The 27,158-nt window shown below is 39.2% G+C and overlaps 2 protein-coding genes across 7 annotated transcripts in view; one reads left to right on the forward strand and one right to left on the reverse strand.

The window, feature by feature from the left end:
* The window catches only part of FGD6 (FYVE, RhoGEF and PH domain containing 6), a 107,242-nt gene extending 98,127 nt beyond the window's left edge, over positions 1–9,115 (reverse strand). For 2 of the 3 annotated variants that reach the window (XM_019960367.2, XM_019960366.2), the window contains exons 1-2: positions 8,817–9,114; positions 1,257–3,684 (exon numbers count right to left, since the gene is read on the reverse strand). In XM_019960367.2, the coding sequence (XP_019815926.2) occupies positions 1,257–3,684; positions 8,817–8,832 (2,444 nt within the window). In that variant the 5' untranslated portion in view covers positions 8,833–9,114. Of the gene's footprint in view, positions 1–1,256; positions 3,685–8,816 lie in introns of all 3 variants that reach the window. The other variant, XM_070788967.1, reaches the window with a different exon arrangement.
* A 214-nt stretch (positions 9,116–9,329) lies between these two features.
* Positions 9,330–27,158, forward strand: part of VEZT (vezatin, adherens junctions transmembrane protein) — a 79,609-nt gene continuing 61,780 nt past the window's right edge. For 3 of the 4 annotated variants that reach the window (XM_019960368.2, XM_019960369.2, XM_070788969.1), the window contains exon 1: positions 9,330–9,484. In XM_019960368.2, the coding sequence (XP_019815927.2) occupies positions 9,332–9,484 (153 nt within the window). In that variant the 5' untranslated portion in view covers positions 9,330–9,331. The remainder of the gene's footprint in view (positions 9,485–27,158) is intronic. The other variant, XM_070788970.1, reaches the window with a different exon arrangement.

Genomic DNA, 27,158 nt, shown 5'->3' on the forward strand with positions numbered 1-27,158 from the left:
ACCCCCACTAAACCCGTTGCTTGGCCTCATGCAGGACAAAAAGATATGACCAGAACTCTTCATGAAGCCTGAAACCAAACACCAATCAGACATGGCAATAAACAATTCTACCATAAAGAAGACTGAGACAAAGGACACCACAGCATCAAAGCACAACTGGGAGATCAGAACAGGAGGTAAACACGTCCCACTAGGTAACTGTGGAAGCTTCAGAAAGCAAAGGATGGCTGAGCTGGACCATCAAGGACAGGCAAGGTTTCCAATAAGACAGATGAAGCAGGCGCACCAGGGGGAGAAGTATGTACACAAAAGCGAGAAAGGCAGGAGTTATGTTTCTCCTGCATTTTTTCTATCTCCATCTGAAGTTAGTAATTAGCCTTCAACAAGTAAAATAAATAATCCTCAAGAGTAGTGACTTTTGCAAATTTAGAGGTTTTATCTGACAAGGGCACCAAAGGTAAACACATAGATTTCAAAAGCTTCACAGATTTCTTATACCTAGCAAATAAACCTCATTGACTTGGACAACTTTGTCCCCTAGGGTCTCGCTCTGTATTCCAAGTTGGTACTTTTAAGTCAACAACTTAAAGGCTACATTGCAAATACCCATCCTGACTACATGATAAAAAGAGACTGCACTTTGGAAATAACTTAATATATGCTTAACTAAACTGCTCTCTCAAACTGGGTCATTTGTAGAGACGTGATGAACCTAGAGAGAGTTATACAAAATGAAGTAAGTCAGAAAGAAAAACAAATATTGTATATTAACCCATACATGTGGAATCTAGAAAAATGGTATAGATGATCTTATTTGCAGAGCAGAAACAGAGACACAAATGTAGAGAACAACTATATAGATATTAAGGAGGAAAACAGGGATTGGAGGAATTGGAAGACTGGGACTGACGCATGTATGCTATTGATACGATGTATAAAATGGATAACTAACGAGAATACAGTGTATAGCACAGGAAATTCCACTCAGTGCACTGTGGTGACCTGAATGGGAAGGAAGTCCAAAAGGGAGGGGATATAATGTATATGTACGGCTTATTCATTCTGCTGTATAGCAGAAACCAATGTAACATTGTAAAGCAACTATACTCCAATAAAAATTAATTAAAAAATAAAATCAAATAAACCACTCTCTTGCCAAGTTACTTGTCCCCACCTATGAGATCTTAACCTATCTCCCAGGGTTGCTGAAGGTTAATTTCAGTGATACACGTGTCTGTCTGACACCTAAGTGTTACCTGGAATGCTGGTGTCTGGGTCCGAGTTGGAGCTGGCCATCTGGAGCTTCATACGGCTCCTGTACCTCATACACATTTGCATCAGTGTCCTCCACGCTGCTGGAGTTCCGTCGTTCCAACTCGGGAGTTTTCCCCATAGCCATAACAAAGGGCAAGTTCTCATACTCTGGTATTTCCTCATAATGCCGTATATTTTCATACTCTGGTACACAGTCGCTGGTAACAGATTTGCAAGGTGCCTGCAAGGACGACTCCCTGGACAGCATTTGGTCATCCAGAGACTCGGCTCTTGGTCCATTAGCTGCACTGGTGTGGCCCCGCAACTTCTTCCTCTTCTTGTGGGACTCCAGGCTATAGTTATCTGCCGAATATGCCTTGATGGGTTTACTTCTCTTCTCTTCTCCTACCAACAGGCCATGCCAATCACTCTCACTCCCTCTTTGCTCCCCACCTGCCAGGCTGCCTGAGGTTGTGTCTCCAAGATGGCTATGCTTGGACCAAAATTTCTGGAAGTCACTCTTCATGAAACAGATGGACAGCTTCATATTGAGCAACTTCTTTAAAGAGTTCTTCTTGTGAGAGTCTTTGCATGGCTTAGTGCACCTTTCCACATCCATAGCAGATAATGATTTTGCTCTAGGCTTGGTCAGGGGTGTGGGAGTCTCACTGTTTGAGGATATGGTGACAGACTTTAAGGATTCTGGGTTCCCTGAAAAGGGGATAATGGGATGAGGTAATTTCCACACTGGCTTCTCTGAAGCCCGTTTAGGCATATCAAAGGAGGATGACATACCATTGTTTGGGGCACATAAATGCTGCACGTGATCTCTTTCTAGACCCTTCTCTGCATCTTTTTCTTCATTTGAGGGATAAGAACTTTTCTCCACAAGCTCCTCAGAGGCAGCCTTTTTAAGCACTCCGGCAGCAGGCAAACTGTGTCTTTGAGGTTTTTTGGGGACAACTTTTGAGGAACTTTCACCTTTTATCATAGATTCCTTTTGCATTTGAGGGGCAGACACTCCTGGGTTAGAGGCAGTAGGCAAATGTTCGCTGCAGGTTAATTTGAGCTGCTTGGGCAGGCTCATAGATAGAGTACTGCATCTTATAAAACTGATTCCTTTGTCCTCGGCAAGTGACATACCAGAACTATCTCCTGACTTGTCGTCAGAACTCAAGTTAGAGTCTGTTTCTAAAGGAGGTGCCGTTTTTTCAGAGGAAAATGTTTCAGGACGCAAGGCTTTCTGTGAATAGACCGAGTTTTGTCTGTCACCAGTGAGGTCCACATTCAATTCACCTTTATTTTCTGGCTTCACTTTGTCCACCTGTTCCTGGTTACACAAAGCAGTCTGATGAAAGACACTGATTTTATTGTTTTTCAAACTATCTTCGAAAACATGAGGCAAGCTGTCTACATCCTCTGGTTCTTCAGTACTTTCACTAGAAGTATCTATATGTCTCTGGCGTAAGAGGCGTGCAACATGTGTTTTTCTGGGCTTGGGAGTTGGAAATTTGGGAGTACATGGCACTAAGTGGATTTCCAAGGGACCAAGGTCTCTGGCTTCTGATTTCTTACTATCTCCATCTGAAGATAAGAAAGGACTCCTTTTTCCATTTTCTAGAGCTTCTTGTTCAGATGAATGATAGCAAGTGTTGCTTTTTTCACTGTCATTCTGATTAGTTTCAAAATTTTGAAATTCAGTGCTAGGAAGTTGTAGGTGGCAAGGGTGATGATTAGAAACGTTTTCAAAGCTGGACAGGGAAGGTGACAAATCTGCAAATTCAATGCTGAATTGTCTGTGGGAATTACAGCCATCACTCATTTCTGGACTGTCTGTGGATCTGTGCTTCTGGGGGAAAAGAAAGGGTGACATTGGTTGTGTTAAAACATCTTTGAGCTTCTCTTCGAGGATGCTTGCCTTTAAAACTACTTTACTCTGGCTCTTGACCCTTTCACCAACAGAATCACATTTATGCTGATTTTTCACAGCTGAAGGGGACTCACCAATTTTGTTGTTTTCTAAATTCTCATGCATTTCCAGGGGCCCTAAGACAAGCTGCTTGACATACAAATTCTTTCTGCTCTCAAGCTTATGGTTACATCCAGGATGGCAGGAACACACTGGTAAAATATAATCACTGCTCGGATGCCCTCTGTTTCTGCAGTTCGAGTTGTCAATACTTTCAGGGAATTCCTGTGTATGCTCTTCCAGGTTCACGACGATTTTCCTTGATGGTGACTGTGTGATGTCCTGGACAGGTGAGGCCTTCAGAACTTTTGGTTTTGGAGCTATGGATGGTTTGGTTTTCTTTGTTGACTGTGGAACACTAGAAACCAAGATCTCAGGTTTAGGTGCGACAGGAGGTGGAGCTGGCTTATTAGCTGCCAGAACAAACTTTGGTTTGGGGGCCACTGGTGGCTTCTTAATCTCTAGAAAGGGGAAATAAAAAAAGTCTGATGACCAAAAATCCAAAGCAGAAGATAAATGATTAAGTTTCACATTTTTACTTTTGACAATGCATTTTACTAGGTAGATTATTATACTACATTATGCAGAGTCAGTGTTACTTTTGAAAATTCTGTAAATTGCTCAATTCCAGTACATACAGATTTTGGTATAGTGTACACTGCTTAGTAAATCCAGTACAGTTGTTCTTCTAACTCTGGAACAGCTCACCATATCTTTAGTCAACACTAAATGAAACAACTGGCTTTTGCTTAGATCTGTATAGGAGGACAGGATACTGTGGTTCATTTACTGAGTCCAAGAGCTGAATTTGCCTAAGGTTTACATAGGATACGACCCAAACATCTCATGTGAATAGCAGTATTCTTCTATCTCAAGGATACACAGTGGAGTTGTATAAAATACCCTTTATCAATGACCTATCTCACTTGAACCCCAAAATAACCTAAAAGAGAATACAGAAACTAGAAATTTCCCAAACTTAAAAACTGAAAATTATCAATACTGTATTATTTGAGGCTCTTAATAAAGCGGGTATTTTTCCTGTGCAGGGGTTGTCAAATGGGAATTTTCATTATAATTCTTCACTGAGCTTTATTTTTAGAAAGTCACATGTCTACACTCTACACCAGGTGATTATGATGTGCACCCCTCATTTATAACCACAGTTCTAGCGCATTTAAAAGATGACCATAATTCCTATGGTAGCAATTCTTTCTTGACATTATATTAAAAGGACTTAATAAGCACCTTATAAGCACTGTGTTAGATTTCGGCAGATCTGCTCTAGCCTATAGGAACCTAAAACTTTACACAAAAGGCCTATAAAATGAAGTTACATAGTCTGAACATCCACATTTTTTAAAGTTCTTTTAGTTTTTCTATCTATACTATCACTTTTCACCCTCTCATATTTCTTAAAAGACTTGTGGTAAAAAAATATTTTTAAACCTTTCAAAATATCATCTGCTGGACACTGTTTATGTACTTGGATACACAGAGGCTTTGATTCTTCAGTTGGTGGTGAGTTTCTTTTCAACAAAGGAAATTAGTCACAACACTCCAATTCGGGAAGGTATTACAGGGACACAAGTAAGGAGAAAAAAAAAAGTAGGGTGCTCTACTTCCTTTTTACCAACCAAGGAAGAATTTCTCAAACCTCTTCAACTAAGGTCACCTGATAACAGATGCCTTCTCATTTAATTCTTCAGTATAATGTTATAATAAAAAAAGATATGAGGTAGTTCCCAAATGCCTTAATACAAATTCCCAAAGCCATGCAATTTCAGTTAAATGTTCAATAAGCACGTTATTATTTTGCTTGTTCTTTTTTAGGTAGAAAATATTTTAAAACCATTCAAACCCTAATGATAAAGCTTTGTGTCATGGTCTATTAAATTAAACCCTTGACCTATTAAGTAAAGTCTTAAGAGAAAGTATGACTGCCCTAGGCTTCTTCCTAACCTCCCATCTTATTCAAGATAAGGAAGACTGGCAGACTGTCACACTGATTTCATTTCTGTAACCATTCTGAAAACATCCTACCTCTGGGCATTTTGAAGGAATAAAAAAAAAAAAGTTTTGCAATGTGGAAAGAGTTCTGGAGACTGGCTGCACAGCAGTATGAATGCACTTACCACTGCTGCTTTGTACACTTAGTATAGATGCTAAATTTATGTTAGGTTATCTTACCACAGCTAAAAACCCAAAAAAACAAAACAAAACACCTCTGATCTCATTAATCTTTTACTGAATCTTAGAGACTGTTCAGAAATTTCAGGGTCATTCACTCAAATCAATTTTTGCTATTTCAGTTCAATCTTTTTTTTTTTAATGTTTGGTATTAACTTTACTCTTTTCTTTAAATATGTTTTGTACAGGGTCTGCTTCCAAGAATCATAAATCTCTTCCTGTTCCAGAAACTCAATTAACTACATGAACTATGGTTGATTACCAACAAATACAGCACAGCATTCTGTACCTAACTTGCTCAACACATACTCGATGAATTAAAGAACTGTGAACTTTGGCCTAGTTAACGCTGTTTTGGAGGAAACCAATAATGTAACTGGGAGAGCTGACTAACCTAACCGTGTGTTTTTATGCAGAACTGGTTGCCTCAGTTTCCTTACTTGTAAATGGGGGATTTGAACACATTACTCTAAAGTCTAAATGACTTTGAGGTGATACGTCTGAGATACCTGCTTCAGGAGAACCCTTAGATTCCGGAGCCCTTTGCCCTGTGTGATTTTTCTTCGGTGTACCTCCCTCTGTCTTCACCACAAGGAGACAAGCTCCAGGAGGGCAGACACTTTGTCTCTCTGCTGTATCCCCAGTGCTGAACACTAGGCCTGGGAACAGACAGAGTTGCCACACACACATAGTCTTTACTATGTCTCAGTAACAAGATATTTCTTTAAAAAAAAAAAAAAAATCAATACCATTTAAACATAGAATAATAATATGTTTGTAGGAATCAACTTCAATAGGATTACTAAGTTCTTAATTATTAGTAGGAATAAGTGTTCAGCTAAGTCAGTAGCACAGAAATATTTGAAATTCATCATTATTTTCAGTGGCTCTATTTTGAAAGAAACACAAATCAAAAAATAACAAGCCATTATGAGACGGTCTGCTCCAATGTCAAACTTGCAATAAATCCAGCACCTTTGGATGTTAATACTGTATCAACAGTCAGACTTGAAACTTTTTAGAGCATAGCAGCAAATCTTTTATTTACACAGCTGTTTGGCTCCAGGGAAAAATAAGGTAAGAGTGTAAAGCACTAGTAACACTATTCTAACAATTACAAACACACTCGTCATCTATTACACACAGATGGCTGCAGCCCACGTGCAACACTTTGAGCTACTAGACCAGCCAAAAAGCAAAGCACAGCGCACGTACACTGAGACCTGTATGTGTTCATAAAGGTATAAAATACATTCCTATAATTAGCTCTCTTTTTCTCAGACACTGATTTTAAAAATTCTAAAATCTCTATGTGGGCCTACTCTTTTACAGATGCAAAAAAAACAAAGCAAGCTCTTCTTTAGAATACATATAATTTAGATATTCTACATTTTTCTTATGTCCTTAAATTAAGCCAACCAGCCCAAACAATACCACAGATTAGGTTCAGTGTAAACAAACATCTCCCCCAGTTGCCAATAATGTTCCTAAAGTTTTAATGCATTTAAATTTTGTTCCAAAGAGCATCATAAACAGCTTGTAAGAATGATGAACACATAATTTTGTTAGAAGATGGGCAGTTCTTTTCTATATTCCCCATTTAGACATGAGAAAAAGTTATAATAAATCTTAACAGATGGGCAAACAAAAAAGTCGTCAATGCTTCTCAGCCAGCTATGCTAAAAACCAACTAACTCAGCTAAACACAGGAAGTGTCCCTCTTTTAAACACCACAAAAATGTCTGGATTTCTTTAATTGTAAAGTTGATAAATATAAAAATAGCCTGAAATATTTGAGGGTCATTCAAATGAAATAATACAATTCCAAACTGAGACCTAGATCAGGTTTACATATTTAAATATCAATTAAATGCTTCTGTATCTGTTCATTTATAAACTGTTGGGACTGGAACTGAAAGTTGACACATCCAAGGTACGAATTTGAAATGCGTTTGACAAAGGAAGGAAGAGTTAAAACAGGCTGGAAGGATTTTAAAATCTCCAATAATTTTAAATCTAAATTTAAATTAAATTTGGCTTGTTCATTACACTGAGGCACAGAAATTTAGGATGAAAATACTTCACCTCAAGTAAGTGGAAAGGCTTCCTTTGGTAAGGAAAGAAGAGTTTATAAATAACGTAATTCTCAGTATATGATGACATCCTCTACACACACATATAACATCAAAAGGGAAGATCCACAACATCTTCTTCAGAAATACTACTACCGGAACACTGCTTTCCTTGCTTTCTTACTCCTATTGGCTAACTTCTCAGCTCCTTAGTTTGTAATCAGATTACACCTAGCAGTACAACCTCTAGCATATCTAGTCTTCAGAAAGAACACAAATCAGAACATTCAGGGTGCTGTTTGACAGTTTCAAGTTACAGAAATTTAAAACAAATGCCAAGAAAAGCTAAGAAAATTTAATCTGATACTTAACTGCTGATTCTAGAAGTAACTTTGAAGTCTTACACTGTTTTACTATTAAATGTATAATGAAGGTTTATTGCTTTCAATGTGGGCGAAATTGTTATTTAAAAAAAAAACAAAAATTAAAAAAACTTAATACTGAATACATTATTAAGTTCTAACTTAAAAGTTAACCTATGTTCTTATAAGTGAATATAATACCACTTCAGTAATTATTTCGGAAAATAGGAACTGTTCCTTCTGAACGTTGTCCATAAAATTCTTCAGAGTGCACACAAAGGTAATACAACTGGCTTTGCCATATGGATGAAGGGAAAGGACCAAGGAAGGTAAACAGAAAATAAGGCTTTGTGTACACTAACCAGGTAGACACAGGGGAAAAAAGTGCACAAAAAAACCGGGTGGAGATGAACAAAAACCTTGGCATCGGCAGGCAGTTCTACTCCTCTGATTCTTAGATAACAGGGGGAAACCCACCAGGACAGCAGTAACAATGTCTAAATCTCTTCACTAAGGGTCAGGGTTTCCAGTCCTCACTGAGGTTAAAGCCACACAGCCTAGTGGCTAAGTTCAACACTCCGGGAACGCTGCCCTTTCCTAGAATAACTGATTTCTTAACATGGGAATCTAAACTATTTTCATACGCAAAGGCAAAGTCGCTCAAATTTTAGGAAAGAAAAATAAATGCCCTCTTTACATTTCCCGTTTCTCCTGGAGCTAAGAGACCCCAACAAGGTCTTCCTTTAAAGGGAGGTCCCAAGAGACACATGATTTCCAAAGAGCCCCTCTTAGGCACGAAGGGACGAGAAAATCCGGCAGCAAACACCGTCTGCTCCGCACTTGCCGCAGTCCCGGAGAAAGGCAGAGGGAACACTACTAACCTATCCCGGGGGAGAAAGCAGCTCCGAGCCCCAAACCTGCAGCGCTCGCTACAAACTTTCCAGCGGCAGCTCGAGCGCCGTCACTTACCTGCAGCAGAAGTCATGATTCCCCAGTGCAGGTCGCTTCCCAGCTCGCCCCACTTAATCCCCGCGCCCCTTACAGTCCATTGTTTCAAGAATTTGGGAAGAAGAGAAAAACTCCCACAGAGCCCACATTCCGTCCGGAGGGACCGCGGCGCGAGCGCCGCACAAAGGGAGCTGCCTGCCGGCTCTAAGGACCCGGCGGCGCTCCCCGGCGCGAGCGCCGGCGACGGGCAGGCGGGCACGAGCACCGAGCAGCGGAGCTCCCGGCGGACGTACACGCGCGCGCACGAGCAGTGCTCACCGCAGCTTCGCCAGTGCGAGGCCTTCTCCAGCTCCAAAAAAAAAAAAAAATCAGAGCTCCAGGCGCCCTCTGCTAGTCGCGGCCGTAAAAGGCGGACAAAAGCCCCAACCTCCTCCAATCAGAGGGCCCAAGTTTTACCCCGTTCCCGGCCCTCCCGCCCACATGCTCAAGCTCGGCTCCAATGAGCGGGCTTTAAAAAGGGGCATGAGCTACAAGGCATGATGGGAATTGTAGTTTTCTGCACACAAGGACTGGCAGAGGCAGACGCTTGGGTGCAGCCTGTTCTCCCGCCTTCATTTCCCATCGTGCTGAGGCGGGTGGCATGGCGGAGAAGGATGACACCGGATTTTGACGAAGAGGTGGTTTTTGAGGTAAGGGGAAAATGGCGGTGCGTGTGAGTTGCCTTTGTTTGAGAAGGACGAGGGAGAAGGCGAGAGGGCGATCGAGGGAGCGACGGATCGGGTGACGCTCCTGCCGGTCTTGGTCACCGAATCTCGTCGATTTCCGGGCCTACTGTTGGCCGCTGCCTGACAGGTGTAGCCCGAGGCGCCCTTGCCTCGCCCAGTCTCTGCCTTGGGTCCTCCCAGAATTCCCAGCCTGGCCGGTGAACGCGAGCCCAGCTTGTTCCTTCCCGGGTGATGGATACGCCTTGGCTGGGTGTGGGGGTGGGGTAACTGCTCCTGGTTGGGGCGGGGCCCAGTCGTGGATTTTGGGTACTCGCCCATACGATTTAGCCTCCCCCTTTTTCGTCCTTGATTTTTTGGGGTCAATATCAAGAAGTGCCCGAGGTCACCGTTCACTGTCGAGGCGTGGCTCTTCGAGTGGAGGCAGCAGGTGCTGGTTTTCTAACGTGGTTTAAGATCTGTGTGTGGGACCTCCTGTGGGTGATTAGGGCCGGGGCGTCTCAGCGTCTAATTCTTTTGTCCTTTGCTGTTGCTCTAGGTGTAGCTGTTTCTTCTGTTTCGAGGCTTTGGTGAGAGTGCTTTTGTGTGGGGACTATTTTAAGACGTTCTCTGCCATCTTGAATGAAAAAAAAAAATTCTAGTGTTTCTGTTGCCGTTTATCTATCAGACACAGGCGCAAACCCACACCTCTGTATAAGGCATGTGTATGAATGCTTTACCAAAGTCCATTCATCCAACTTGCTTTTAAGAAATTTAAGAAAAGAAAGAGCTCATTCTTTACGAAAAAGAAGCTAGACAATAAATAGTGCAGAATGGTATATGTTGAAATATATGCAAACTGTCATTGGAGGATTGGTTTGGAAACTGCCGTCTGTACTCGGAGACGCTACACCCAGTAAGTGGATATTGGAGGTGGGTCTTGAACTGTAAGTCTGTTTAGAGAGGTGGAAGGGAGAAAATGCATTCTGAAGAACGAGAACAAAGTATGCCAAGCTTGGGAGGTGTGAAGGTATCTGGTGCAGATTTTTCCAGGACTTGAGTGTGAACTGTCACTATGTGAAGCGGTCTGATGGGGCTAGAATGGAGAAGTAGTGAAAGATAGGGCTCTTTTACCAAAAGGAAGTGTCTTGGTTTGAGGTCAGTAGGGAATACAAGTGCCTGAGTTTCAGATATGAGAGAAGACCGAATTGAATAATGGCTTGGACAGATACTGCTAAGGTAAAATTGAGGAAACAAGTTATAAGATTGTATGTGGGACATGAAAGAGAGACAAAAATCTATGTTACTTAGATTGCTAGAGAAAAGGGACTGGGTGGATTTTTTTTTTTTTTAACCCTGTTATGTGGTTAGATATCTGAATAATAATAATGCGTGCTCATTTCTACAGCATTTCATTGTAGAAAACAAGCCACAAAATTAAATCACTCGTTATCCTTTCACCCACAGATGGCCACTGTTAACATTATAGTATGTATTCTTGCCAACGTTTTCTATGCAAATATATGTTTGATTTTTTTTAACAAAAAAGTATACCACATAGAATTGTATATGTATTTTTCACTGAGTGTTTTCTTATCATTACTCTTTGAAAACAACATAATATCCAATATGTATATGTATCATAATCATTTTCCCATTCTTGGATAGTTACATTGTTTCAAAATGCCGTTATAGTCAACACTGGCATAAGTCCATTTTTAATTGCATCTCTGATTTTTCCTTAGAATAATTTCTAGAAAGGAAACTCGTGGGTCAAAAGATACATTTTTCAAGACTTTTACGCGGAAAGGTTATACTATTTCAAGTTTCTGTTAGGAATAAGAGTATTATTTTCACCAAATCCTCAGCAGCAACCTTATTAATTTCCTTTAGTCTTTGCTAATTTGATAGGGAATCGAGCATTCTGCTGTTCTAATTTACATTTTTTGAATTTACTAGAAACATTTTTATTTCTTTCTTGAGCATTTCTTTTTGTATTTTTTCCCCCATTTTCCTGTTGGATGTTAGATTCTTAACTGATTTGCATACATTTTTCATAAGTCACTTAAACCTATTTTACTTGTACAAATTTATTTATTTATTTTGTGGCAGAACCAGGGGGCCTTGTGGGATCTTAGTTCCCTGACCAGGGATCAAACCCTGCAGTGGAAGCACAGGATCTTAACCACTGGACTTTGTGGGAAGTCCCTAGAAATGTTTTTTGTTGTTTAGTTTATTTGCTTTTTGTCATATACATTAATTTTTATTGCAGCATAATGTTCATAAGAAAAGTGCACAAATCGTAAATGTGCAGACTGATCAGTTGTCACATGTTGAATACACCCATGCAGCCAGGACCTGTGTTAAGAAACTGAACATCACCAGCACACCAGAAGCTCCCTCTTACTCTCTTCCAGCCACTTCTCTCCACCCCCAAAATAACCACTCTTCAGACTTATAATCATTAATTTAGATCCCTTTTGACGTTTTTTATAGTGTACACACTGTGCAAGTTCCATTTGTATATGCTCTTTTTTGTCTGACTTTGCTTTCTGATTTTGTCTGTTATATTCATCCATATGGTCATGTAAGGATTTTTTATTTCTCCATAGTATTGCATGTGAACGTATAACCAGTTTTTAATCTACTCTACTATTAATGGTCTTTGGGTGATTTCTAGTTTGAAACTATTATGAATAGTGCTAATGTGAACATTTCAGTATATATATCTTACTGAACATATTTCTGTTGGGTATATACTTAGAAGAGGAATCACTGAGTCATAGGAAATACATGCATTCACCTTGTGTGGATATTGCCGAACATTATTCCAACGTGGTGGTGCCAATTTGTACTCTTAACCAGCAGTGTAGAAGAGGTCCAGTTGCTCCCCTCACTGACACTTGTTAATTTCCGTCTTTTTACCATTCTAATGTGTATACTGGTATCTCCTCTTGGCTTTAATTTGCATTTCCCTGATAAGGAAAGGGAGAGGGTTTTTTTTATGTTTAAGGACCAGTTGTATATTCAGTTTGTGAAGCCAATTCAAATTTGTTGCATATTTTTATTTTGGGTTATCTCTTGATACCAATTTGAAGGATTTCTCTACATATACTGAATGTAAGTCTTTTGGTGGATATATGTACCTCAACTGTCTCAGGTCTGTGGAACTCTCTTAATAGTGTCTTTCAATGAACAGAAGCTCTTAATTTTATTATAATCGAAGTAAATCTTTTTCTTTTATGGTTAGTGCCTTTAAAGAAATATTTGCCTGCTCTAAGGTCACAGAGCTTTATTTTAACCTTGTGCTTCTAGATCTGCCATCCATATGGAACTGATTTTTGTGTGGTATCAAGTAAAGGTCAACATATTTTTTCCCCACATGGATGTCTATTTAACCTGGCATTTTCTGAACAGACCATTGTTTCTTTGATGAACTTCAATGTTGCCCTTGTCATAAATCAGGATACCTTGTGTGTGTGGCTTTGTTTTTGGATGTTCCCTTTTCCACTAATTTGATCATTCTTGTGCCTATACCACATTATTGTAATTACTATAACTTTTATAATAGTTCTTAGTATCTGATAGAATAATACCCATCAGTTTTATTTTCCTTCAAGATTGCTTTGTCTATTCTTAGCCCTTTGTCTTTCTGAATGAATTTTAGAGTCAGCTTGTCATTTTCACTTTAGAAAAAGGAAACTGCAAAGACTGATTGAAATTGCTTTGAATCTCTGGATTAATTTGGGGAGAACTGACATCTTTACATTATTGAATCTTCCAATCCACGAGCATTTTTATTGCTTGCCTTCTAAATGAGTGAAGCAACTTCCCATCACTTTGTGCTCTAGGACAGATTTACAAACTGGGACAACAGGGGAAGAGAAATAATTTTTCCTCTACCCTTTGAGTTCTTGGCTGAGATTCCTGTAATAACAGATAGATTAACTAGAGGAAAACAAAAAACAAAAAAATGTTAACATTGTTATGAAACGAAATTCATCTAGAGTAAATTTAAAAGATCTTATAGACTTTGTTCACCGATTTATGTATTCGGCAGCATCCCATCTAGCAGACAGAAAGGAGTTCCTGAATCTGTTAAAAAAAAGAGAGAGAGAGAGACTTTTATAGGCAGAGGAAGTGGGTCAAGGAAGTTAGGCTAGTAAAGAGGAGATTGGTTGTATCAAGGTCACATTCTTTTAGGGAGTGGCAGGGGTCTGTCAGGCAGATTACCTCACTGATGCTGATTGACTGGCTTAAGATTGTATTTCTGTTACTGAACAAACAAGTTCCTGTGCCCAACTTGGACTTACTAGTCCAAACACCAAAACACTGAAGTCTGGAGCAGAGAAAGATTTATTGCAGGGTCATGCAAGGAGAACAGGTGACTCGTGCCCCCAAAATCCTAACTCCTGGAAGGGTTTCACAAAGCATCTTTAAAGGCCAGATTGGGGGAGGAGCATCCCAAGATGTGTGATCTGGTCACTCAGAATTCTCTGATTGATTGATGTTGAGGTAATAACCCCTCATTAATGGTTAATGAGGGGCATTAACATTATCAGGTCTTAGGTACCAATAGGTTTGGGGGCTACAGGCTCATGATCATCAGGTAGTTAATTTCTTCCATTTGGTGGTAGTTGGAAATATGCAGGATATACTTGCTATTTCTGATACGAGCTACAGCACAGAATATTGGGAGAGGAGCTCTGTCCCAAGAAGGCCCCATAGGGTCCTCTTTGGTTACATTTCTGGAAGAGGCCAAAAATGTAAGTCTTGATTTGGAAAGTGGATCTTAGCATAAGTGACTCCATTTGGGGCGTGTGTCTTGTTCCTAACAACATGCATACCCACATATATACATGGGAGATAGTGTTTTTAAAAAAACAAAAACAAAAAAATGGAACTAGATGATAGTTAAAGCAGTAAAAACATATTTTATTCAGGACTACTGCAATAGAGGAAAGAGACCTCAGTATAGAACTGGATTCTATTGCAAATACATGAATAAGTGGAAATTTAATTACTAAGAGGAAATCTTGGATTTAGAGGGGTTTTGGCTAAACCAATATACCAGATTCTTGCTGAATACAAGCCAGGGTGGTCTTTTCCTTTGTTACTGCAAGCCAAATGCTGAGAAACTGAAGTTTGCCGTAGAAGAGAGTTTACTCACAAAGCAGCCAAGGGAAAACAAGCAGAAAATCCACCCTCCCGAAGGTGGGGTATTTATGGAATAAAGAAGCAGGGTGGTCTTAGTTGCAAGGAAGGGTGATTGGAGGTACAGGAAAAGTGAGGTAGTCAGTGTTCTTTGCAGTCTTATCTAGGTTACATGCTTCTTCCAAGGGTGCATGTTGAAAGATGGAGGCACTTAGCATGGTTCTGGAGGTGGAGGTTTTGGCCCTCTGATGTCAAAGGGACGTTCATCCAACACCTGTGTGGGTCCAGTCTTACGGCCTGTGATCTCAACCAGTCTTAGCCAGCTCTGACTGAACAAAAGCTGATTCTTAAGTTCCTAAAAATCAGCTTAAGCCCCTGCCTCTAGTACTATAGCAAGCCATATATCAGAGGTATTTTCTGTGGGGTGGTTAAGGAATCTTGTGGTATATTACCTAGGCTCTATGAAGCTTGGGGTGCATGCAATTAAAGAGAGGGAAAAAAACTAAAGCAAGCTCACCAGTGAAGGCAATCTATAAGCAGAGGGGTTTTAACAAGCTGTTCCTTTATCTGTTCTTTAAGACAAGCTTGAGAATTTCTATTAGTCACCAGCTTCTGACCCTGTTGGGCTTGATTTCACCTGGAGGGATGGTAGAAGATGAGGAACCCATGAGGAAGATTGAGAGTGATCTTTTGTGGAAGATGAGAGACCCTTGCTAAACTGACATAGCAGGGTTTTGTTAAAACCAGACTTTGCAAAGAAGTGTGTAGAAGAATTTTCAGGAGCCTGACTAAAGTTGGGTTAAGGAAACAATCTTTGTCAGGGGAAGGTTGTAACACTCCAAGATGTCTTAGATGATTCAGGCTTATGTACCATCTATGTGGGACCAGGGAAAGGATGTAGGCCTCTTGTGTGAGTGTGCTAAGTCTCTTCAGTCATGTCTGACTCTTTGCGACCCCAAGTACTGTAGCCCACCAGGCTCCTCTATCCATGGGACTCTCCAGGCAAGAATACTGGAGTGGGGTACCATGCCCTCTTCCAGGGGATCTTCCCAACCCAAGGATCGAACCCGTGTCTCTATGTCTCCTGCATTGGCAGGTGGGTTCTTTACCACTTGTGCCACCTGGGAAGCCCCATGTATACCTCTTAGGGGAGAGCAAATATTTACTTTGCAAAGATAAATGGGTTCTTAGAAGAGCAGATGGGAGATATGACAAAGTTTGTCTGGGTGTATCTTCCTTTCCTGTGATGAGTCAATCTTCCTGGTTGATGAAACTCCCAAGTAGGGGATATATGACAATTGAGTTTCTTTTGAAAGATGTGTCTTTAGATCTGAACGAAGGGGAGAGTTCAGAGAAAGCATTTCTCATTTGCTGTTTTTCAAGTGCGTACAGCTCAAGATAACCAGTATGCCCCAGTGACATAATTTTGGAGTAGCATATTTTGCTACCTTTCAGGAAGGATCTGTTCCTCGAGGCCATAGCTAAATTGACCCTTAAACTGTCTAGACCTTTGCTGAGGGTGCACAGAACAGATGTAGTCTAGTGGTTCCTTTTCTTTTATGGTTAATGCTCAATTCCAGTTTTCTGTTTCAGGGGATACTTTGATAGTCTTTTTTTATTCTGAAAGGGAGTGTAATACAGTTGTCAAAGGAATAGAATCTTGAGTTGGACGACCTAGGAAATCTTATCTCCAAGATACATTAATTACTGTGACTTTGAGCAGTTTACTCCTCTTTGTGTCTGTTTTCTCGATATTAAGTAGAAGTAACAGTATCAATCGGAGAAGGCAATGGCACCCCACTCCAGTACTCTTGCCTGGAAAATCCCATGGATGGAGGAGCCTAGTAGGCTGCAGTCCATGGGGTCGCTAAGAGTAGGACATGACTGAGCAACTTCACTTTCACTTTTCACTTTCATGCCTTGGAGAAGGAAATGGCAACCCACTCCAGTGTTCTTGCCTGGAGAATCCCAGGGATGGGGGAGCCTGGTGGGCCACCGTCTATGGGGTCGCACAGAGTCGGACATGACTGAAGCGACTTAGCAGCAGCAGCAGCAACAGTATCAATCTCATAGAGCAGTTATGAGTCATTAAATGACTCAATGTAAGTGAAGTACTTAGATGAGTACCTGGCACATTATAAGCATTCTGTAAACGTTAGCTTCCCTGATAGCTCAGATGGTAAAGAATCAGCCTGCAACGCAGGAGACCCCAGTTCGATTCCTGGGTCGGGAAGATCCTCTGGAGAAGGGATGGGTTACCCACTCCAGTATTCCTGGGCTTCCCTTGTGGCTCAGCTGGTAAAGAATCCTCCTGCAATGCAGGAGACCTGGGTTCAATCCCTGGTGTTGTGAACATCCCCTGGAGAAGGGAAAGGCTACCCACTCCAGTATTTTGGTCTGGAGAATTCCATGGAGTGTGTAGTCCATGGGGTCACAAAGAGTCAGATGCGACTGAGTGACTTTCACTTTCAAACTTTAGCTACTATTAAATTTTTCCTGAAAAAAAATTCATGTTGGTTTTCAGAATTACTGGTATTGTGTGTTTCTTGAGTTAAAGACTTGAGTACTAAAAAATAATTTGTAAGGTTATAAATGTCCCTGGGTGCTGTACTGGCTGTATTTCATGAGTTTTGAAATATAGTTTGTCTCATGATTTTGTAATTTCCTTAGTGATTTGTTCTTAAACCCCGACTTAACACCTAGGTGTATGGGTAAGGGATTGATGGTGGTAGTGATGACTTTTCTCCATTCAGCTGGTGAGAATTCTATATAGCTAATTCCATTTAGGCTCAGCCAATTTAGTTAATTCAGGCTGCTGTAACACTCAGATTGGGTAGCTTATAAACAACAAAAATTTACTTCTCACAGTTCTAGAGGCTGGGAAATCCAAGATTAGGGTACCAGTGTGGTTGAGTTCTAATGAGAACCCACTTCCTTGGTTCATAAATGACTGTCTTTTCCCCTGTGGGCAGCAGAAGGGGTGAGGGAACTCTCTGGGATCTCTTTTATAAGGGCACTAATTCTATTCTTGAGTGCTCTAACCACATGACTTAAGCACCTCTCAAAGCCTCACCTCCAAATACTGCTACATTGGAGATAGGTTTCAACATTTGAATTTTGGGAGAACACAAACATTCAGATAGAGCAAGAGGATAGAAGACAGAACACTGGAGAGATACTATATTTCTAGTTCCCTTCTAGCAGGGCTGCCATTTGGTAGTGATTGTGTTTCTGTACTTAAAGCCACAAGTCTTTTGGGGGACTTCTTTAACTTCATCTCTTACAGGGCTTCAGTGTGACCCTGCTGCTTTCCTTTGACCTTTAGGCCCAAGGAAATTAATAACTTACTGCTGTTGCCACTCTGTGGATGCTTTACTATCCCCTCTTGGCTGCCTCAGCCCTTCTTGAAAAGTGAAAGTGAAAGTGAAGTCGCTCAGTCATGTCCGACTCTTTGTGATCCCATGGACTGTAGTCTACCAGGCTTCTCTGTCCATGGGATTTTCAAGGCAAGAGGACTGGATTGGGTTGCCATTTCCTTCTCCAGGGGATTTTCCTGACCCAGGGATCGAACCCAGGTCTCCTGCATTGCAGGCAGATGCTTTACTCTCTGAGCCAGCCCTTCTTAGGGCTATGTAAATAATGGTCATTTCATTACTCTTTTCAGTTATCCCTTTTGAGTGTGCCGTCTGCTTCTTGTAAAATCGTCCTGCAAGAAGACTTTCTTGGTTAACCTACTTTGTAGCCCTTGTTCCGTTCTCTAGGATTAACTCTTATCCACTGTCATCCACAGCCTTTGGTTTTGCCTTCTGAGAACTTATTCCTTATCTCTTAGCACTCCTTAGCTTCATAGGAAATGGGTATTAAAGTATGCTTTACTTGCAGGCTGCATACCTTTCACAGCCTGATTCCTGATGTGGGTTTAAGAGTTGCTGTAGAGGTTGAATAAATATGAGGTTTTGCAGGATTTTGGTTTCCCTAGCAGTATCAGTTCAATTCAGTTCAGTTGCTCAGTCATGTCCGACTCTTTTCGACCCCATGAACCGCAGCACGCCAGGCCTCCATGTCCATCACCAACTCCCGGAGTTCACTCAAGCTCACGTCCATCGAGTCAGTGATGCCATCCAGCCATCTTCATCCTCTGTCATCCCATTCTCCTGCCCCCAATCCCTCCCAGCATCAGAGTCTTTTCCAATGAGTCAACTCTTCGCATGAGGTGGCCAAAGTACTAGAGTTTCAGCTTTAGCATCAGTCCTTCCAAAGAACACCCAGGGCTGATCTCCTTTAGAATGGCAGTATAGTTCCCTGAAATGTGGTAGATTTTCAGTTTGTTAGCTTCTAGACAGTTTTATACACAAGTAACCACAGTTAGAGAGCTCATTTGGGCCTAACTCTTACATCTGAAATCTATAGAGTATTTACTGGTTCTGTTTTGGATCTTTTCTCCTCATTCAACTTCATGGCATTACCTACAATAAGAGGCCTGGTTGAAAAGGTGTCACCTTTAATTAGATCCTAACAGCTGGGCTGGTTCCCACTAATAGCTTATGGTGAACAATGTCAGATTTGTGATCTCCAAAGAAGACTTAGCTTTGGGATCAGGGATCAGGCTTGATCACTCAGAGCTTTTGTGTGGCAGAAGTTTTACTACAATGAGAAAGGACAGAGAAAGCTTCTGACATAGACATCAGAAGGGGGTGGAGAGTGCCCCCTCACTAGTCTTATCAAGGCCTTATATACTTATACCAGACCCACTCCCACAACCTGTCTTAATATAACAAGATTAGTCAGAAGATTCTTGTTAAGGAGAAACATGTCCTTGAGCAAGATACATTGTTGTTATATAATTATTAGTACAGAGCTTAAGAAAAAACATAGCCTTGAGCAAGATGGAGAAGCTCTCTACAGTCAGCAAAAACAAGACCTGGAGCTGACTGTGGCTCAGATCATGAACTCCTTATTGCCAAATTCAGACTTAATATGAAGAAAGTGGGGAAAACCACTAGACCATACAGGTATGACCTAAATCAAATCTCTAACTGTTATACAGTAGAAGTGAGAAATAGATTTAAGGGACTAGATCTGATAGAGTGCCTGATGAACTATGGTTGGAGGTTCCTGACATTGTACAGGAGACAGGGATCAAGACAGGGAGCAAGAAAAAGAAATGCAAAAAAGCAAAATGGTTGTCTGAGGATGTCTTACAAATAGCTGTGAAAAGAAGAGAAGTGAAAGGCAAAGGAGAAAAGGAAGGATGTACCCATTTGAATGCAGAGTTCCAAAGAATAGCAAGGAGAGATAAGAAACCCTTCCTCAATGATCAGTGCAAAGAAATTGAGGAAAACAATAGAATAGGAAAGACTAGAGATCTCTTCAAGAAAATTAGAGATACCAAGGGAACATTTCATGCAAAGATGGGCTCAATAAAGGACAGAAATTGTATGGACCTAATAGAAGCAGAAGATATTAAGAAGAGGTGGCAAGAATACACAAAAGAACTATACAAAAAGGATCTTCATAACCCAGCTAATCACGATGGTGTGATCACTCACCTAGAGCCAGACATCCTGGAATGTGAAGTCAAGTGGGCCTTAGGAAGCATCACTACGAACAAAACTAGTGGAGGTGATGGAATTTCAGTTGAGCTATTTCAAATCCTAAAGATGATGCTGTGAAAGTGCTGCACTCAATATGCCAGCAAATTTGGAAAACGCAGCAGTGGCCACAGGACTGGAAAAGGTCAGTTTTCATTCCAATCCCAAAGAAGTGCAATGCCAAAGAATGCTCAAACTACCGCACAGTTGCACTCATCTCACACGCTAGTAAAGTAATGCTCAAAATTCTCCAAGCCAGCCTTCAACAATACGTGAACTGTGAACTTCCAGATGTTCAAGCTGGTTTTAGAAAAGGCAAAGGAACCAGAGATCAAATTGCCAACATCTGTTGGATCATCAAAAAAATCAAGAGAGTTCCAGAAAAACATCTGCTTTATTGACTACACCAAAGCCTTTGACTGTGTGGATCACAACAAACTGTGGAAAATTCTGAAAGAGATGGGAATACCAGACCACCTGACCTGCCTCCTGAGAAATCTGTATGCAGATCAGGAAGCAACAGTTAGAACTGGACATGGAACAACAGACTGGTTCCAAATCAGGAAAGAAGTACGTCAAGGCTGTATATTGTCACCCTGCTTATTTAACTTATATGCAGAGTACATCAGTAGAAACACAGGGCTGGATTCCAGTACAAGCTGGAATCAAGATTGCTGGAAGAAATATCAGTAACCTCAGATATGCAAGTGACACTACCCGTATGGCAGAAAGCAAAGAACTAAAGAGCCTCTTGATGAAAGTGAAAGAGGAAAGTGAAAAAGTTGGCTTAAAGCTCAACATTCAAAAAACAAAGATCATGGTATCCAGTCCCATCACTTCAAGGTAAATAGATGGGGAAACAGTGTCAGACTTTATCTTTTTGGGCTCCAAAATCACTGCAGATGGTGACTGCAGCCATGAAATTAAATGACGGTTACTCCTTGGAAGAGAAGTTATGACCAACCTAGACAGCATATTAGAAAGTTTAGACATTACTTTGCCAACAAAGTTCTGTCTAATCAAGGCTATGTTTTTTCCAGTAGTCATGTATAGTTGTGAGAGTTGGACTATAAAGAAAGCTGAGTGCTGAAGAATTGATGCTTTTGAACTGTGGTGTTGGAGAAGACTCTTGAGAGTCCTTTGGACTGCAAGGAGATCCAACCAGTCCATCCTAAAGGAGATCAGTCCTGAATATTCATTGGAAGGACTGATGTTGGAGCTGAAACTCCAATACTTTGGCCACCTGAGTAAAGAGTTTACTCATTTGAAAAGACCTTGATGCTGGGAAAGATTGAAGGCCTGAGGAGAAGGGGATGACAAAGTATGGGATGGTTGGATGACATCACTGACTCAATGGGCATGAGTTTGGGTGGATTCCGGGAATTGGTGATGGACAGGGAGGCCTGGGGTGCTGCAGTCCATGGGGTCACAAAGAGTCGGACACGACTGAGTGACTGAACTGAACTGATGTGCATCTAGAGCCCTAGCTGCAAGATAATTTGGAAAATATTACATTCAGCTCTTTCTTCTCTTTAATACAAGAGTTGCACTAGGCAGGAATGTAATTTAGAGGTTGGAAAAAACAGCCTACCACATCCATCATAGGACCTAACCTCTCTTCTAAGAAAGTTTAATGGTTTTTTTTAGTATATCTGATGTAATACTATTATTTATAATGATTTTCAGAATCAAACATCAGGCTTATTTATGTCTTAATACTAACTCAAGGGAGTCATGTGCCCCATTAAAATTAAAATTTTGAATTTTAAATCAAGCATATATTTGGAAAGTATTCTAATCGCATCTTTTCTCTATTTCAAACATTTTCAAAATGACTTGGTTTAATACCAGTTTCCTTGGTTATTAGTCAGTTGCACTGTTTTCTTGTAGTTTTGGTCTTTTGTATTCTCCCTCCAGAAGCTACCTTTAAGCCCTCCTGGACTGAACAATGATGTAGAGGATGAATTAAGAAATGGAAGGAAGAGTGAGGTTTCCAGTTCCTGGTCCTTACTGTAGAATCTGACTGTTTTCCTTTCATCAGGGCTAGATTCCATATATATGAATATCTTAAAAGTTAGTTTCTTTATCTTGGAGCCCGACTACCCCCTGGAGGCTGAAGTGGGAAAGACATCACCTCACACTGGGACCTCTGACTGAGCAGCAACGGGACAAAATTTAGAAAATGATGGACTCCATATCTAACATGGGTATTAAGCAAAATAAATACTGAGATAGCAGTATTGTCATTTTGATCTGTTATTGGAATCTCTTAAGATGTTTTGAGAGTAAGAATTCTCTAGTTACCTTAGGTGACTAGTTCTGATTGCTCATTCATAGCTGTTGGATTTTTTTAATTATAGATTAATTGCAGAAATTTTGAGTTGTTTATCCTATCTTGAATCCTTCTACTCCTAGAGGGAAGAGTATCTGAAAATAAACATTTATTTGAAGGACAGATATTTTTACCTCTTTGCCTTATTTGTAGTGCAGCTAAGCCTTTTTTTTTTTTTTTTTGTAACTTTCTTAGAGGGACAGCATTATCCTCAAGGGATGTTTTTACTCTGTAAACTCTCTGTCCGTGATAACCTTTTTTTGTCTTTGAACTCCTTTTGATATTTGTTGAAATTCATTCTTTTTTCCTTTGTTCATGACTGGGGAACCTAAATGCTCAGAACTGGGAAAGCCCCTCTGGTCTTGACTTCTCTCCCTCCTTCATCAGTAAATAATTAAATGTTAACCCTTTGTTGGCAACGTGTTCAGGTTTAGCTTTCTCTGACCCCCAGCACTAAGGCAGTCAAATGAATGTGAGATGGCACTTACACAATCTCCCATATCTACAAGAAAGGTACAAAAAACCCTCTCTTGCTTGAGAGAGATTCTCATTTTGTTATATTTTTAAAGGTTATTATACATCTCTAAAGAACAGTAAGGCATTTTTTATAAGTAACATTTGTAGGTTCTTTCCTATGTGCTTTATTGATTTGACTAATGGAAGGAAATTTTTTCTGTCTGTGTATGTTGATAGTATTTGCTGTTTTGATAGTGGAGCTTGCTCTCTGAAAAAAATTATACATACAAAATTTTAGGTATTATGGTATCATATTATTATTCCTTAAAATGCATTTTCAGTTACCTGTAGTACACAAAGCTTCACAATTGTATTATATAATTTACTTCTGACTAGTAGCTGAGATCAGAAGCATGACAAAATTCATGTTTTTATCACTTATCTATAATAGAAAGGATATTGATTAGTGGAGTTATTAAATCAGAACTGTATTGACATATAAGATTGACCATTAAGACCAGAGCTAGTTTATTACCATATATACAAGAATAAATTTATTTAACATGAACTGTAAAATTTTTTCTTGAGGGACAAGTCGCTTTTTTTCTGTCTGTGTCATATTGTTTCTACTGTTTTGGCTTCATCACATATCCTCAGAGCTCCAATATAGATTTTAACATTTTAAAAAATATATTGACAGTGCAAAAGATAGTAAGTAGATCTCTATTTATTGCATTTATTAAAATGCAAGTTCCTTTGTCCGATATACAATTCTTAAGTTACTTTTACTGGTTACCTTGGTAGCTTATGTAGTTATATTAACGACTTTCATACTTTGAAAACATTATGGAAAGGGGACTAATCTAATAGTCAAGAGATTAACATGAATTAGCAATGATATCTTAAATGAATCACTTAATTTCTCTAATGCTTACTTGCCATCTGTTATAGAGGAGTTATACCAGATCATCCTTGAGTATTAAATTTTTCTTGAATCTGATAGGTTGGTTGAGTTAATGAGAGTAAGCCGCTAAAGGCTTCCGTTCATTAGAAAATACAGGAAGAGATTCTGCTCATTTCCAGTCTATTTTTATATCAATAACCCTGGCTCAATTTTCATTTTCCTGACTCCATTCCAGGTGTTTTCTGAGTTCCCAGAAGCAAATCATGCTTAAGGATTTAGGAGAAAAGGCCGAAGCTCAGTGTACTACTCAGGGGTATAGTATTAGTGTACTGACTTCATTGCCTCTGGCTTTTTAGAATATTGCTTACATGCTTATTACTGTTAATCCCACTGCAGAAGATCAAAGTGCCCATTTGTCTTTATTTGAAATATTTGACGATTTAATTTTTAATCCACATTTTAATTTATTTTGCTGACAGAATCTGGCCATCTATATCCTGTTTGGGGATTTTTGCTGATAAATCCACAATCATTAACCTCATATCTCTTTAACACCTTTATTAAAGTAGATTTTCTATTTTAGTGTATATTTTGCCATGTTCTTTTCATTTTACTTTTCCTTACAAAATCTCCCTGATGATAGAGTATAATGAATTATTTGAGAGAAAGACGTCCCCACTATCTCTTAACAGAATCACAAATTCTGCCTCCACATTTATTATTATTATTTAGGATAAGGAAAAAAGAAAATAAGGTTAGATGGGATCTAATAGGGCTTCCCAAACCTCACTTTGATGTTTGTTGTACGCTCTTCTCACACCCAGCATTTTGCCAATGTATTCAACATGGCTCCAATTTTTTTTTCAAAAGCAGTTGAAAATGGTAGTTTTCCTTTCTCACTATATTTCTCACTATATATATTTTCTGCTCTATATTCAGTTAAGTGCCCAGTATAGGCCAGTTGATTAACAAGATATTGAGTAACATTAAGGGTAGCATCAGAACTACAGGGGGTCAATCAGGATTACTGTCTTCTCTTTCCTTAGTTAAGACCAAGTCACTGTTGCTCTTTGCTTTTAATCAGTTGAGCCTGTAAGCCGTGTGAGTGCTCTCCCTTTGCATCTCTTCATCTTTCTTTTGATGGATATGTTTTGTTTTGGATTAGATACTGTTGTACTTAAGTAATTTGTACTATTATAGGAAAAAATGTAAAGTTAATCTCTCTAAGCTTTTTGTTGTTTATAACATTTCATGAAAAATTAACTGGATAGGATGAATTTCTGCTGGAAAACAGAAGCCTGAAACCAGGAGAATTTATGAATAGATGTCTTATTTGCTGCTGGTTTAAAAAAAAAAAAACTAACATAAATATTAAGTAATAATCTCTAATGGCATTTTTTAAACACCACCGTCCTTATTACTGCTTCTGCAGTTACAGAGTAATATTGAATGGCATTGAAGAAATTATGTTCAGGTTTTTTCAAAGAGCTGCTTCTGATAGCAAAATGCTTAGTAATGATGAGGACACACCCTCCAGTTCAGTGGCCATTTTGTACTGTAGTTCTGGAGAAACAAGTGGGAACCATCAAAGAAAGAAGTGTACGGATCAAAAGAATATGGTCAAGAGGCAGTAAATTTTTCCTCTGGCTCAATTGGAGGATTTAGAACTATGCTGTCTGTGAGTAGTTTAATTAGTTGGACCCTAATTAAACCCATTTATGAACCTTTTTAGCTTAATCTTTTTTAATTCTATGATTAGATTTTTGCTTTGTTGATAATGAGGAACAATTAACACGTGAATTTGGGACTTTTGGAATAGTAATTTAGAAGTTATGCTGAAATGTATATACTCCAAAAAGTATTTCCTGTTATTTTATAATATCTTTAATTTTGCAATATACTTTTCCTGTATTATTCAAGGTTGAAGGTGGGAGCAATAAATAGTTATTTTTAAATTATGCTTTATGATTGTGTATTAATTAGAGATAATTGAAAGGTCTGTAGAAATTCCATATATTAGCAATATAGTTAATAGTAATGGGAAAATGTATTTTCCTTTGTAGGGTTTATTAATTGTGACTGTTTTAGCTGTTGATATACCAAAAGTTTCTTCATTAAAAATAGAGAAAATAGCTACCTTGTGTAATTTGGTAATGACAGTCTTCCTCGTCAGCTTATTTTGTGGAGTTCTTCAGTTAACTGAAAAAATAAGAAAATCAAAGCAATTGACAACAGTTTATCCTTTTCAATCACATTCTTCAAAAACAATGCTGTTCTATATGTGATAATCACATTTAGACCTACAACTTTAAACTATGTTCAAAGATAAAAGATTTTTAAAACATTTATAATGGTTAATAAACTGTTTCAAGGCAAATATTCTCCATCAAATTCCTCTAATTACAGATATCTTTCTCCTTAAAGATTTTGTTTTGAATAAAAGATCTTTTAGAGATTCTGTTGGTATGGTAGGAACGTTTAAAAATATGTAACTTAAATAAATTATAGTACTTTTCTTAGACTTTTAAAGAAAAGTTACCTGTAAGCAGTTTGATAAATTCTGTTAACAAGGGGATGGAAATCGAAGGCTTCTGAGAACAGATTTGTACAGGCGTAAAGTCTTCATTAACAGTTACTTCTGCCTCACACAGTTTCAGGTTTTTGTGCCAATGCTTCCTACTACTTTCTGTTGATAGTTAATTATTTTCCTATTGCTTTTGTGTTTAATAAAAACTTGCAGAGGTCATATAGCATCTAACATTCGACAGTAGTTAGCATTTTGCTTTGATACGGTATGATGCTTTAAATAAAAGAAATGTGTAACAGTCAAGTAGATCATTAATTTTTATATAGAAAGGTGCTCAGGATCATTCCATTCATTTGCTAAATTAAGAATTCAGCCTCTCTTTTGGGGTACCTTTTCCCACACAAATAACACATAAATATATTTTCACTATAATAATACTCTACTCTTGCAAACTACTTTGAAGTCTGGGTCAAACAATATTCTTTGTAGCCAGCTTCTAAGCTTGTGTAATCTGAGGCAAATTCATGTGAATTATGGCTCATCTGAAAGAGAAATGATGGGTAATAAATGTAGATATTACTGGGAGACTTATGCTGATCTGTTTTGAGTTTTCTAACTTAATCTGTTAAGTAATTTAAAAGTCACAAGTTCAGCTTCTGGTTAAAAAAATACACAAACTGTACAAAATACTATATAAA

Source organism: Bos indicus, chromosome 5 (assembly GCF_029378745.1).
Source record: "Bos indicus isolate NIAB-ARS_2022 breed Sahiwal x Tharparkar chromosome 5, NIAB-ARS_B.indTharparkar_mat_pri_1.0, whole genome shotgun sequence".
Lineage (NCBI taxonomy): Eukaryota > Metazoa > Chordata > Mammalia > Artiodactyla > Bovidae > Bos > Bos indicus.